We start from the raw sequence: 14984 nt of genomic DNA on the forward strand, positions 1-14984 counted from the left end.
ATACTTAACTACACTTTATCTGGTAATTCAAATATTCACATATAATATTGGTAAGCTAAACCATACTATGCTTTGTTAGTAAAAGCTCCATATTTAAATTATTGTTCATTACTTCCTCAACTCTAAATAAATCTGCTGCCTACTGTCCCTCTTATGCCAAATTCAATCCACAGAAATTCCACTTTATAGTCCAGAAAGCTCAGTAGAACTGTTCTTAAAGCATTACCAGAAACCTCTGGGTTGCCACGGATGTTCTTCATTCATGCCTCAACTGGTCAAGGTGTGACTATAAGTAGATGGTAAAATATTTATCACAAGAATCCGCTTTAGTAATCTTTGTACATTATTACCAGCAAGATGTTACTGGGTTTGAGTCCTGGTCTGGGTTCTTTCCATAAGGAGCTTCCATAAAACATGGCAGCTGACAAAAATAATGATTTGTGACTGTAAAAGTGATTTGTGATTCTAAAAGTATTGTTGGACACTAAATAAAAATGAAAATATGGATTGAAATATTACTTCAAATCCAGTGTTGATTCCAGCCTTTGCAGCATTGTGTTACAATATTTCCAATATAAATGATCCTTAATCAGCTCTTGAGTCTTTTACACACTTCTGTTATCTTCACCCCTTTGAAAGCAAAATGTAGAACCATTCAATGATTCTGACTTGCTCTCCCCCTTCCATCTATGTTTACTAATTATTACCAACACAGACTCTCCAATTACTCAGCTCTAACAAACATCTACAGCAATCAGAAATCCTGGCACATTATGAAGCTGCAAAGAAGAAGAAAGAAAAAAGAAAAAAAAAACATTACCATAACCTTCTGAGAACAACTCCAATTAAAATTCTTTAGCCATGCCAACAATGAGACAAATGAATTATGACAATATGTAACTCCTTTAGCTGGTGTGGCCTCTAATCCATTGTGAGTGAGCGGCCATTGCGAAAATATGACTGAGATGACTGAAGAACAAGTGATTACAGTGTGTAAGTTTTATTTGAGGGAATGTCGATGATAGACAACTCGAAACGAAAAGAAAGTAGCTGTCTTTTAAAGTGATCATATATTAATCAGAGAAAGGTCAGTTTTTTCCAACTCAAGTCAAGTGTCAAATCTTGAATAACAAAAAACATTCTCGCATGCTGTGTTCTCTTCCAATGAGACTGCATTAGAGTGGTATATGGACAGTATTTATAAACCTTAAGCATAATTTAACCATGAACATCTTACAGTTATCTTTTCAGAACATTCAGTCACGCATGGGTATTCTAAACACTATTTATTATCTGTTTTCCTTTTTGCTCAGCTATAAATTGCCCACTGTCCAAAAGCATCCCAGATTGATAAATCAAACATTCTTAGTAGAAAATAGTTTACATCTAAAATCATTGCAGCCATCTGTGGCTTCCTTACTCAAAATGCTTTCTTGATTATAGCAATAAATAAAAACAGTTTAAACAGTTGTTTATTTAAATTTCATTCCAGGCCTTAAATTCAAGTTTCAGCACTTTAGAGCACAAGTGCAAGTCAAGTCTAAAGTGTTTATTTTGGCAAATACAATATTGAAAATTATTTTATTATTTATGTTTAAACTAGTGCTGTCAATCAATTAAAAAATTTAATCAGATTAATCACACTCTGACGCTGTGATTAATCACAATGAATCACTCTGCCTAAACTTGTAATCGTGAAATATAAGTATGCATGCAGTTGTGGTTCTTTTACTATTTTATTATTTTATTTTCGTTCTTCAGCAGAAAGCAGGTAATATAGTCTCCCAGTGTTCAGCAGCAACTAAGGGAAACCTATTCCACTACACATGCATACAAGTAGTAACAAACTTGTTCAGGGCACAACTGACAGATGTGACATGTTTCATTTTCTAGTTCTTGGGTGTCTCGTTCCTTCCTGATACCTGATGCTTGCATCAGCGTAAAAGGTTAATCTTTCGCTGTTGTTTCTCGCATCCCATGCTTTGAGCTCATAACACACTCCTGTGAACGAGGTAACCCTCTGCAGCAGAGAAACTTTTAGGTCAAAATCTGCATTATGCAATATTAACGCAATGACATTTTCAGATTAATCGCATTTGTTAACGCATTAACATTGACAGCCTCACTTTAAATTAAATGTTTCAAGCTGAAAATGTAAAATGGAAGCAATCAAAGCTTAAGAATGGCCGATCTTTGGCATGTTTGCCTTTGATGCAGAAAGGCTTCCCTTTCATTAACTAATTGATAGTTCCCTCCGCAGATTCTCTAGCAAATTCAAGATTTAAAAACATTCATGTTAAATTTAGTCAAACGAAACATGAACAATGATAAGATTACTTTAAACCTGAATCTACCAAGGGTAATCTTTTTGAGCTTAAGGGATCTAAATGCATTTTAATGTAACTGATAAAGGTTACAGGCAGCATATTGTGGGCAAACTTCAAGCCATCTCGAATATTTTTAAGGACATGGTTGGAGGGTATTAAAGTTATACTTATCCTTGTGCATAATATAATGTACAACCAAGATATATAGGTAGGACTGAATTTCATTAAACCACAAGAACATTCCAGCTCAGATCTCAAATCTCTTTAGCTGGTTTTAATTCACTGAAGGACATCGTTAAGACATCCATGTGTCAACACATCTGATTTAATATTCCCATGGGACGAGACTAATGTCTGGCTCTGTTCCCTCCAGCCATGCTCACTCATAAATATCCACCATGGCTGGTAGTGTCATCAGCCACACTATTCAGGGAAATTTATTGTCTTGATGATGATTCCACCTCACACCCACTTCTTATAAATATCGAAGATTTTAAACATGAGAAAAATATTACCATGATGAGAACAGAGGTGATATTTTTCCAGAAATTTGAAAAGTCCCACATTTAGTATCTGGGTCACGGAGGTGCACTGAAAAAAGTAAAGACAAGTGTGTGGTGGAACTCAGGTCAAAGCATCTAAACAGTAGATGACGGTAGATGCTGTCATTGACCTGCCAACATGAGCTACATAACCAGGCTTTCCATATACTGCTCAACTGGGGAAGGAGTGATGAGATTACAAAATGTTGTCAGAGTAGCACAACTAATTATCATAAAACACGAGGAGATGCTAACTGATTGATTAAGGATTGTAATTGAAGGGGCTCTAAGGATTGGGTTCTCTCAGTGATTAAAGGCTGCAAGAGTTGGCATATGATTAAGAAGGCTTTGCAGCATTCAACAAGGAGCTGGTAAAACAAATTTACTCTGCAGAAGCCGTCGGAGAGTAGCAAAATCTTACAACAAAGCAGTGATTCGCCAATAAAGAAACATGCAGAGAAACAGTGCTATTCCTGATGCAGCTTTCTGCAAATCAATCCACACCAACTATCTTCTTAAGCAGTCTGTAAGAACTCCTTTCACTTGATCTAATGTATTCGCACTGTAGATATAAATAGCAAATGGAAAAACGGTGCCCCAATTACTTTGTTTTAATCGTACAAGATTCTAAGTGTATTTGACATTACAAAAAAGTGCAGTATACCAACAAGGCAGACATGAACTTCAGAAAAATTCTCTTTTAAGTTTACTTGTTTTTAAACTTAAACAGATTATTTAATACGCTAGTGCCTACACACTTTCTGTTGAGTTCAAATGCACTGCCTTTTTACACAGCATGAAAATGCCTGTGATATTTTAGTGCCAAATTATTATAATTATATGGACGCTTACAGCCTTAAATGTGTGAAAGCTCCATTTTCCATCCCAAATTATTTCCTCTATCCTCCATAATTGTAGTGATTATAAGAGTATTAGAAAGATGCTTTAAAACCTAACATAGCATCTATTTCCATAGAAAAATKTACTTTGAAAAAGCATTTCTATTTAGGCTTTAATTTACCAGGGCACTCAATCACTTTAGAACTAATTGAAATACATTAGAAATAGAAAAGCTTAATTTTCAGACAGTACAATGGAATGATTTGTCTGCAAAATCATGGCCACGAGTATAATCCACTTGAAAAATGCTCACAGTGTGTAAATTTGGTTCATTTATGCATGACAGTGGCACTTCATAGTTTTACCATTAGGTTATAGTAAGATAGGTTTTGCTTTGCATGCTGACAAAACTAAGTGTCTCTCTCCTCTAATTTTAGCACTAGATTAATTTTTTTATGGTTTTGAAATATATCAATTAAATCTTTAAGAAAAACATGATTTATCCTGGAAATAACATTCCATTCTGAGTGGGACTATTTGGACCATTTGTCGGTGAAGACAAAAGAAACAGGCAGTACAATGACAATCTCTAGACAAGAATGACAAAAGACTTAACTTTCTCTTATGTCATTTAGCATATAAATGCAGAATATAGACAAAGACCTTTTCAAACCTTTAGATAGCAACTTGTAAATGCACTAAACAAAACAACGAAAAAAATGCATAAACTTCAATCAATTTTATTATATTTAACTTTTATTAGAAAACAGTAAAAACTGTTTGCAAAACAGGCATACGTTGGTTAAAACCAAACCACTCACATTAAAATAAATGCAGAAAAGGCCATTTCAAAATGTGAGACAAAAATACTTTAGCACATAATTCACAATAAATTCTACAGCAAGTTTTAACTTTAAAATTTGTGAATTTTACTACCTAGTCAGGACCAATCAAAGATTATGCCATATGAAGAAAACTTTTTTTCTTATTGTTTATTTTAAATAAAACTCTTTAAGTAAACTTATTGACTGATACAATGAAAACCATAAGGGTTTGTTTTTTTTGCCAGTTTCAAAACTGATGAAATTAAAGGTATTGCTGTTTGTGACCCTGCGTCATTGACATAGTGAATGTCAGAGTCAATCTACACATAAAAACTCATACATATAGCATTTTCATGCATGTAACAGTTAGAATTACAGGTTAAAGACAATTGTAAACAGCATAACATAATTCTTTTTTTGTCTGACAAAGCTACAAACTTTCATGAAAATCCTCTCAGCTCAAAACGAAAACAACACAATTAAAACTGTACTTTTAGGAGAAGAGATAAATGAGATCAGTCTTTAGCTCATTAGCAGGTACTTAATCGTTGATAAAGTATTGACAACCTATGTAATTGTACTACCCCCATTCTACTCCAATATAAAACCTAAAAAATTAAAAAGTTTAAAAAATAAATAATACACTTTGCTATTTTGCTGAAGACGTGCTTTTATGGTCCTTTTATGGACTTAAACACAAACCATGGTAAACTTGGAATGTCACCTCAACAGCTAGTTTCCATTCTCACTAATATTTATCACTTACAAATAGAAGACAGAGCAATGAATCTAATGAGTAAGTTAGTCAGCCTCCCTTAAGCAACAGAAGATACTCCCCAATGTTAGCTTTCTGGCAGCAGAGACAGTCAGCTTCCCATCATCACTAATATCTATTTAGAGATGGCTCCATCTGGGAGCCCCTCCCACATGCACACAGTTTTATTCATGATCATGGCTATTCCCTAGCTGAGGAGAGATCAAATGACAACCAAAACATTGGCTCCTCTTGGAATGGAGACTGCGAGGAGCAGAGAGGCTGCGAAAGAAAGGCAACATTGTGCTGAGAGCAGCACAGATTACGTTAAACATGCGCCGCATTGAACAGGAGAGAGGGTTTTGCCGTTTAATTAACAGTGACAGACTCAGGTGTGCCCCCAGATGTGTCGTAAGAGGCAGAACAGGTTTTCACCTAAACGAGCGCATGGTATTGCTGATATCTGCCAGGTAACCAATGTGTTCATAGCACACAATATAAGCTCCGTCCCTTTCAAGCTGTGGGAAATGAAGTAGTTTATACTGTTGATACTGCTTTCAGTGAAGTGGCTCTGGCCTAATTAAAAAAGTGCTGAATGGCTGAAAGTAGTTAGCGCACTCTTTGGCTTTGGTTTTGGTCTGTGTTAGGAAGACAGTCAACAATTTCTCCTTTAAATTATATCCTGTGGAGCTTGAACAGTCATTTAATATTATCTTATTCCATCCCACTAGAATCTGTACGCGTGGGGGGAGGCAGTAAGCCATTTAAAATAGGCGCTGTCTCTGGCACAAGTGCTTATAGTAAATGTCAAGACCTTTCAAAGCCGTAATAATGACACGGAAAAGGAAAATGATGCATGGCACCGTTTTTGTCCAGGATAGAGCTACAAAACCAGTCTTTGCAGCAATTGTGTACAGCCCGAAAAGGTTTTCATCAAGCGGCCTGCTGACGTGTGGCAATGATTTTAGATTTATACGAATACCAGACTTTCAAACAAGTGACAGGTCAATTTTGCACCATTACAGAGATAAAGGCCTGTGGTGCTTGCCTTATTTGTGGCTGAGGGCCAACCGTCAAACTAAATAACATAAATAAGCCAAGATTATCTTGTTATTCTTTCTATAGTCTTTCTTGCATTTCTTGACTGTGCTTTAAACTTAAAATAAAGCTTTAAAAGCTAAAGTGCTACTTTTTTTTCTGTTTTGCCCATATTCAGTTGCAATCAGAAAAAAATCTATCTATCCCCCAGGGAGTTTTGGGATTTATTACTTAAGTTTTTTCAAAGTCCACTTTGGATGACTTCTTTGTGATTGGAATGCCACATAAAGTCAACACATAATGAAGTCTTAGTGTGTAGCAGTATATTTTAAGAAAGCCAATCACAATTATTCCATCCCTATACAATATTGTTATTAGAAAAGTATTTTTGGGTCTGAAGTAAAATTAAAACATAATTAAGCATTTGGAACCTCTGTAATTAGTCCTTGTTTGCTTCAGCTGTAATGCATAAAAACCCCACCCACAACAGCAATCAAGTTGAGTTTTAATCACAGTTAAGATAAAGGAGCTTTACACAGAAGCAATAAGAGGAGATTATTTCATCATATATGAAAGGTCTTGGCTATAAAAAGATTTCCCCCAAAAAGTAACAATCCAAAACACAGTATTGTGATCATTTTAGGAAGTTTAAAACTTAAAGAACTGCTGCAAACCGACCTAGCTGTAGAAAAACATTTCAGAAATGGGACTGTAAACCTCCTTCACACTATTGTGCATCTTCCTTATGTTTCAGTGCTTCCCAAAGCATTAAATGCAGCAGCACTAACAAGTTGATCACCAGCCAAGTAAGGTTGCAACATAATTTTTAAATATATCATAATATTCTGCTGCATTATCATGTGGCTATAGCAATCAGTATAGACGAGTAAGATGTGATATATCACATACCAAACACACTATACATTTGTACCTACAGTACCCAGCTGCTACTTGAATATTACAGCAATGACCCAAGTAGAAGCATTACTAAGGCACGCAAAACTTTGAAAATGCTCTAGGAGAAGATTTGATGACATTGCCACTTTCTTATGAATTCAGATTATAATTAACTGATCACTTTGAGGCACATAAAGCAATAAAATGTAATTTCTAGGTGGCCAGTTGATCCTTCAAACTAAAACAACAAAAAACATGGTAAACATAAATGTCATTGCACAATTGAGAATGATCTTTCACAACATCTGCTTCATTTCCTCCTTTCAAAACCTTAAAGAATGTGTGTTTTTTTTCAACATATTTGACTATCTGGCAAAAAAGGAAACAAGGTGACAGAAACCTTTGTAGTTTAGTCAGGACAATGTAGAAAAAGCACAGTGTGATGGTAAAACACCAACTGTATAATAATAAAAACCTAATAAAGGATCGTACAGGAGCTTCAGGGACAATGGCAAATGTTAAATGGCCTGCACTTGTATAGCGCTTTATCTAATCCAGTGAACCCCAAAGCGTTTCATACTACACTTAATCAAACACCTATGCATGCACGCTTCACATGCTGATGGTGGTAAGCTACATTGTAGCCATCACCAGCTGACCACCAGCAACAGGCAATTCAGGTGACATGTCTTGCCTAAGGACACAAGGACAGTGACAGACAGAGAGGGGGTTTGAACCAGCAACCCACTAATTACAGGACAAACTTCTTGCTCCTGTTTCATCATCGCCCACTACAACTAGACCAGTGGTTCCTAACCTTTTTTGAGGTACTGAACCATCAGATTCATATGCGCATTCACTGAACCCTTCTTTCGTTATAAATATATATATATATATATATATTTATTTTTTTTCCAAATTCAAGACATATGGGTGATCACTAAGTCTTCTTAAAAGGTAGAGTCTCTGAGAACAGTTCTTCAAAGTATAGTCAGTGTTTTCAGCAAAGTTGAGCTGACTGTCCAGGAAAGACCCAAGGTATTTAAAATTTGTCACAGTTTCAACAGGTTGGCCATCGAGAGAAACTGGAACCACTTTAAGGTCTTGTTTAGGTCATTTACTTAGCTCTACATTCTGAAGAGAATGAAAAATGAATAATAAATAAGACTTTGCGGTATTCTGATTTAGTAATGCAATTATATTAATTGTGTTACCACCCCCACGCCACTAGAGGTAGTAGCAAGCCCGAAAAGATGCAACTATGGAGCAGATTTAGAAGTACACCGAAGGCTACAGAATTTGGTAAAAACGGTGAGCTTTGCCGAAGTAAATAAAGACACAAGTTCAAATCCATGCTGAGAGTGGAGCTCCTTCAATCAGTGCTCCTCCGCAGCACAAGCAATGTAACTTGATCCTCTGCAGCAAGTGATGGCAAAGCGGGGCGCGTCATCACAACTTTACACAAGTGTGTCTTTACCTCCACGGCAGAGGCTCCGCCGAACCCCTGAGACCGACTCATCGAACCCCTGGGGTTCGATCGAACCCAGGTTAAGAACCACTGAACTAGATAGATACTGCATGCAAAATGATTTCACAGAAAAACACTGCTGGCCACAAGCAGTTGACCAGTCTATACTAGGAGTACTAGGAGGGATTTGGATAGTGATATATGGATGATGATGATAAACTGTAAAAACTGTAAAACTGCAATATTGGTTATGTGTCTGACAACGTAGATTCCCAGATCTAAATTTTATTTCTTCTGTGGAAACAAGATTTTGCAATGTGTTAGAATGGACTTGTCAGTTACCAGATTTAATTTAAAACAAAAAAAATGTTACGGGGTACACAGGTCGCCAGTCTGTCGCAGGGCAACACAGAGACACACAGGACACACAACCATGCACACACACACCTAGGGGCAATTTGGAAAGGCCAATTAACCTAACAGTCATGTTTTTGGACTGTGGGAGGAAGCTGGAGTACCCAGAGAAAACCCATGCATGCACAGGGAGAACATGCAAACTCCATGCAGAAAGACCGGGGCTGGGAATTGAACCCAGAACCTTTGTGCTTCAAGGCAACAGCTCTACCAACTGCGCCACTGTGCAGCCCTAGAATAAAATCCATGAAACACAATTAAAAACATAACTGAGCTAGATATTTTTGATTCTAATGGAGAGCTGTAAGAAGTGTGCTGGCACTTATTCAAGATATGAAAGTTTCACCAAGTTGTCACCAAGTACTAATACTAGGGTTCAAAGAATACTGCTTGAGCAGTTTTTTTTCTTTTGAACTTCAAAGGCAAGTCAACCTTAAAATAAAAAGCAACTCTAATATCAACAAATATTAAAAGTTGCTTAAGGTTTTTTTTTTCTATTTACTGACATCATTTATCTGCATTAATTAAATTTCTTTTGAGGTGATGGAGTTGAATATTTTTATTTGCAACTTTATAATAGAGAATAACAAAATGGAATCCTCGACAGATAAATCAAAGTACACAAGATAAAGGGCTAGCAATTTAAGAAGTTTCATGTACGGCCCAGTCCCATCATAAAAGAACTAAGTCTGCTTGAACTAAATTTACACAGATAAGCTTTTTACTGTTGATTACAATTGCTTTCCATGTGGAAGCGACAAGCAYTGATGCTGCGCATTTCCTGGCAGCATAGAAAACTGCCCTTTCATTTTGCCGTCCATTTCAAATTTGCAGCCCGCTGAGTCATTTACTAGAATAGTTCATTCATCTGAGTAAAAACGACATAAAACTTGCAAACCGAGGCTGAAATGAAAGATGTGTTATTTGAACAATGTGCCCCCACAGAAAGTTCACAGACACAGAGGAATGATCTATTTTCCCAAACTTTAACATACACGACAAGTAAGACATTGTGAAAGCTGATGCTCTCTCACAATCTGGGCCTTTACAAAGATGATGTACCTGTGAACCACTCTTCCTCAAAGGGCTTAAGCATGAATCAGGCCAGCAAAAATGCAGCAACAAGAATCAAGGAGGTTGGGAGAAATAAACATGAGCGGAGATGCATCTCTCAGGAGCCACTTCATAAACCAAAGGCAGTAAATAATTGCATGCTTCTAGGCGTTTCAGTGTTTGAGAATGCTCACATTCTTAGCCAGCAATCAGCTTTGAGGCACAGTAAAAGTGCCCTTTACCAGCCAGGGTCTCAACAATGGAGGAATTCAACAGGCAGGCACTGTTTTCTGCAGCTAGTTCCTAAAGAGATAGTTCATTCATCCATCAATGCTGCACTCGCAATCTAGAGGGAAAATGATAGAGCAGTGCTTCCTCGTGGTTGGAGAAAATGACAGTACAGAGACAGAGCGGGGCTTTTATCACCACCCTGATGGAAATGTTAAGCAGTGAGATGCAAACTAAAAACATTAATGTTTAGCGTCTACATATGGTCTACATGTCCAAGCAGAGCAAAGCAATAACGTCATACAGGCAGCATTAACATATGAAAAAAGGGGAGTGAATGGTTACAGTGAGCACTGAATAACTCATTAATTAACTATGAGAGCCTAGCCATGAAATCATCTTGAAAATATTTACTCCATGTCTTTTCATCTAAATTTCTAGGTGGTATTTACTGCTGCGATGACCCGCTTGAGAGTAAGTGTGGCCCTATTGAGGGAAGTGGGGGTTGGGAGGCAACTTGTTTAATGGACTGATTCATAGCAAAGGGATAATCTGAACCAATAAACCTCAGGATTCAGGGAAATCTCCTGCCACTGATCACTGCCAACCCAGACTGGTAGCAGGGAATTAGGCTTCCTCTTGAATAGAGTCAGATATCCAAGTTCTTTGCCACTGGCAAATATAGGCATAAGATGGAGCAAGATTTTCATGATCATCTTCAGAATATTGTACCATGAGGATATTTTTGTAATTAATGTAATTCAAATTGCAATATACAGCTATAAAAAATGTAAGAAACTATAAGTTCAGCAGTTGTTTACAAGTCCTTGGAATATTGTCCCGTTTTACTCTTCTGCTCCTCACAGAGTAATAATGGATAAATAGCTAACTAAGTAGCAGTGCTTATCAACAACAGATAGTGTTATCCAGGATGTGTTACTATAAAATGTTATTTCTGCAGTCCAGACATTGAACTGTTGGCAGTAAGTTTCCGTCCATATTATTTACAGAGAGAGCTCATCGTTATTCGTTATTCGTTATTTTGGCTGTTGCTGACAATGCATGAAGTCATCAGATCTGTTGTTGGTAAGATTCCTATATCACCAAGTAGGGTTGGACAAGGAAATCAGTAGCAATATATATCGTGATAAACACATGCTCCATATCAATAGATAATTCATCCAATAGAATATTAAATTTAGGTTGGTGACATCAACTAACTCACTCAGTCTTTGGTGACCTAGCAACAACCTGCTGAGTAATTTGATTCATCAAGAGTTTAAGGTTTTGCCACTGTACATCACAGCTGCTTAAAAATAAAAAAAACAGCAGCATGGAGAAAGAATTAGTAGAACTAAAGAGGAAATTGCGAATAAAAAAGGAAAAGCTACGTTCCCAGTTTGACTGTATTTCAGATATTTAAAACAAAAAAATCAATTATCCATATTGACTGATATGAAATCCTTATATTATGATACTTTTTCAGCAATATCGCCCCACCCTACTCCAACACCAGACTCCTCAGGGGAAACCTGACCACAATCTAATTTTTCTATCCTCAAAAATTAAGGACAACCCTGAGCATCCTCTTCATGTGACTGTCATAGAAAAACTGTGTCTTCAGTCAGAGGCCAGTTCAAATTCACTGTAACACAGACTGCTACAGAAGATATGTCTTGCCTATATAGCCATCACCATCTACAATTAACATGAGAAACAACATTTAATTTTCCTTTGGGATCATTAAGTGGATTTTGAATGTGGTGTTTGAACTATTAAAATATATTTTTAGAGGGACTCTCAAGTATTTGCAAATTTCAATTATTCTTAGGTGGTTGTGGTCCTTAGCCCCCACAAATACTGGCTGTTCATTGTACACCACTTTCAAATTGTCCATACATCAACTTTTTTCTTACCCAATTAAACAAAAGAAAAAGTGTAAGACAGTAAACAAATGAGATATAAGTCCTGTGGGAATAGGATAAAATTAGCAGCTGACACTTAGCTGCTAGTGAATCAGATGCTAACTTTAACCATTACCAATGCTAAAGTTAATTAGCTTCTTCTCAGAACTAGTTGGAAATCTAAAAGAGCTGTTAAACCAAAACTAGACAATACTGGATTGTACTAAGATTTTTTTTTAAAACCACCATTTGAGATTTACAAAGCCATTATTCTTTTTGTAAAACACAAAATGAAAATTGCATATTCCCAAACAGATTGCTAAAATCCCTTCAAGTAGTGATGATCCCATTATTGTGAAGCATCTTGTTAACTGTGATGTACTGTCACACCTTTAATATGGGCAGAACTTATGTTGCTTCAAACTTAACTTTGTTGCAGCTTTGTGTACATATTTACTCTCTTTGTGATATGATACTCATCTCAGTGTGGCTGCCAAAGATCACCCTGTGCCACAGATGCACCTCTGCGCTTCAACAATCAAGTATGAGTCAACAATGACTAAAAGTCAAGCAGATTTAGCTGTTCTGTATTCAGCACCACACATAGAATCTCTCAGTCAACATCTACGTAATTTATATTGAAATATTGGCCTGCCCTGTCAGTTTATTACTGGTAGACCAGAGATTTTGCATCTTTTTTATTGAGTTAACTGATGTCTTTTAGCACAAGATTAAAAACATAAAATAAAACAACGATATTAAAGAGAGTGTATTTGGAACTTATTTACTTATTTGCATTTGTTTTTAATTAGTTTGACGGCGTTTTTTATGTTCGAAAAGATTCTTGACTACACAAATGCGTGCACTGGAGCGAAACCCCACCCAGAGCTGTTAATTCAAGCCTTAATGAGCAGCTACCTGGGCAGCTGGCACCGAAGCCTACGTGATGAAGGGAAGGGGAGGTGGATGGAGGGATAGATGGCTGGAGGAAAGGGGAGAAGGAGGGAGATAACGCGTCACTGCCATAACTCGATTCAGATCAGCAGCGGCCACACGTACTCTTCTTCTTGCCTCGGTTTTGAAACTGCGACATCACTGTGTATTCTCCTAAACCTGACACTCAGCTCGCATAGTCCCCCTTATATAGCAGGCGTCGCGTTCAAAACGGTGGAAATCGGGCAAACACAATGTAATCAAATTACATAAGCGACAGACGGCACACAGCGAACTGTGTAATTCAGGCTGGGAGAATCAGAACTACACCAGACCCCTCTTGTACCACTTTGTTCAATGCTTAATGTTGTGTTCGAAGGGAAACTATCAATGAAAACTTTGTTAGCAGCCAGTCGACATGCACTTGTGCAAGCGTCCTGTATAAGGGGCTCGCTGCACAAACGACCCCCCCCGTCAAGAAAAACATCGACTGGATGGAGGGAAACTATCTATTGTTTGGATATCGCATGTACCCAAATGCCTTAAAAAGTAGTTAATGGACATCTATGGAAGACTAGTAAGGGACTACGGTGTTTGAGTGTTTAACTTCGCAGGAAGGGATGAGAGTAAGAGCGGGAGAAAGTGAAGTTGTGTTGGCTTGTTTTACCTCAGCAGAGCCGTGTCGCCTTGTCTGCTCACTACATTCTCCACCGAAGAATAGTCCACAGTTTGTCCGGCTGGCAAACAGGACGGCAGAAAGCAGCACAGGCTGAAAATGATCGCAGTAAGCCACTGACCAGAGACACAAGCATCCTGCACCGCAATCATTATGTCCATCACAGCTGTTTAGTGGTCGCTCTTTTTCCTCTCCCAAGTTGTTGCCCAAAAAAGCGTCTTCTTTTTTTTAATTTTTTTTTTTTTTTTAAAGAAAGAGAAAAGCGACAGACGGCTTTAACTCCAGACTTTTCCGCCTCGGAACCCCGTGAAGAAACGCTCCGTGGTTTATAGTTTCCCAGGTTTGTTTAGCTGGATGTACAGCTCGCTGTGTGGGGAAGTGTTCTCTCCAGTGGCTTGCACACCATCTAGTGAGGAAATGCGATGTAAAATGGGAGCAGACCTAGAAGCAGACAACCCCCAGGCTCTGATCCTGTTGCCATGCGGCCGTTTCCCGGGCAACCCGTTCCCAGTGGCTCGTGATGGAGCAGTAAAACCGGTAGGTATTGATACAACCCAGGAGCAATTAAAGATATCGACTTGTGAACCACCCCCTATTTATCCCTCCGTAAGAAAATGAAGAGTCCGAGCATTTGTAGAGATGGAGTCTAGTGACGTAAAGGCACTTTTCCCAAAGGAAAACTCTGGACATTTTTTTTTCTTGGATGAGAAATCTGGGAAGTCCCTTTTACCAAGGGGGTCTGTGGTCAAAGTAGCCAGTGAAATGTGCACCTGCAGCAGGGCCGGCCTTAGGGACAAGCAAACTTTGCTAATGTTTTGCGAATGAAGCCATTGGGGGCTCCATGAGAGGTGTTAACGTTTCACATGAGCTATCAGTGCATGTTGACATTATTAAACTGAAACAAATATGCAAAAACTTTTATGGTAAAAGATTTTTATTTATTTTTATTTTTTACCATAAGCGCTAAACTCCTATACTTGTATAGCGCTTTCACAAGTCCAGGTGACTCCAAAGCACTTTACACTACAATCGGTTAGTTTTCTCAAGTTGAGTTAAAATATTCAGTTCAAAAAGTAAAACTCTTTA

At 37.6% G+C, this 14984-nt stretch overlaps 1 protein-coding gene across 2 annotated transcripts in view; it reads right to left on the reverse strand.

Annotated features, from left to right (window-relative positions):
* The window catches only part of negr1 (neuronal growth regulator 1), a 171883-nt gene extending 157372 nt beyond the window's left edge, over nt 1-14511 (reverse strand). Inside the window, exon 1 of one of the 2 annotated variants that reach the window (XM_008408103.2) lies at nt 13890-14511. In XM_008408103.2, the coding sequence (XP_008406325.1) occupies nt 13890-14059 (170 nt within the window). In that variant the 5' untranslated portion in view covers nt 14060-14511. The remainder of the gene's footprint in view (nt 1-13889) is intronic. The other variant, XM_008408104.2, reaches the window with a different exon arrangement.
* Between the last annotated feature and the right edge of the window lie 473 nt (nt 14512-14984).

This window comes from Poecilia reticulata, linkage group LG4 (genome assembly GCF_000633615.1).
Source record: "Poecilia reticulata strain Guanapo linkage group LG4, Guppy_female_1.0+MT, whole genome shotgun sequence".
NCBI classification, from domain to species: Eukaryota; Metazoa; Chordata; class Actinopteri; order Cyprinodontiformes; family Poeciliidae; genus Poecilia; species Poecilia reticulata.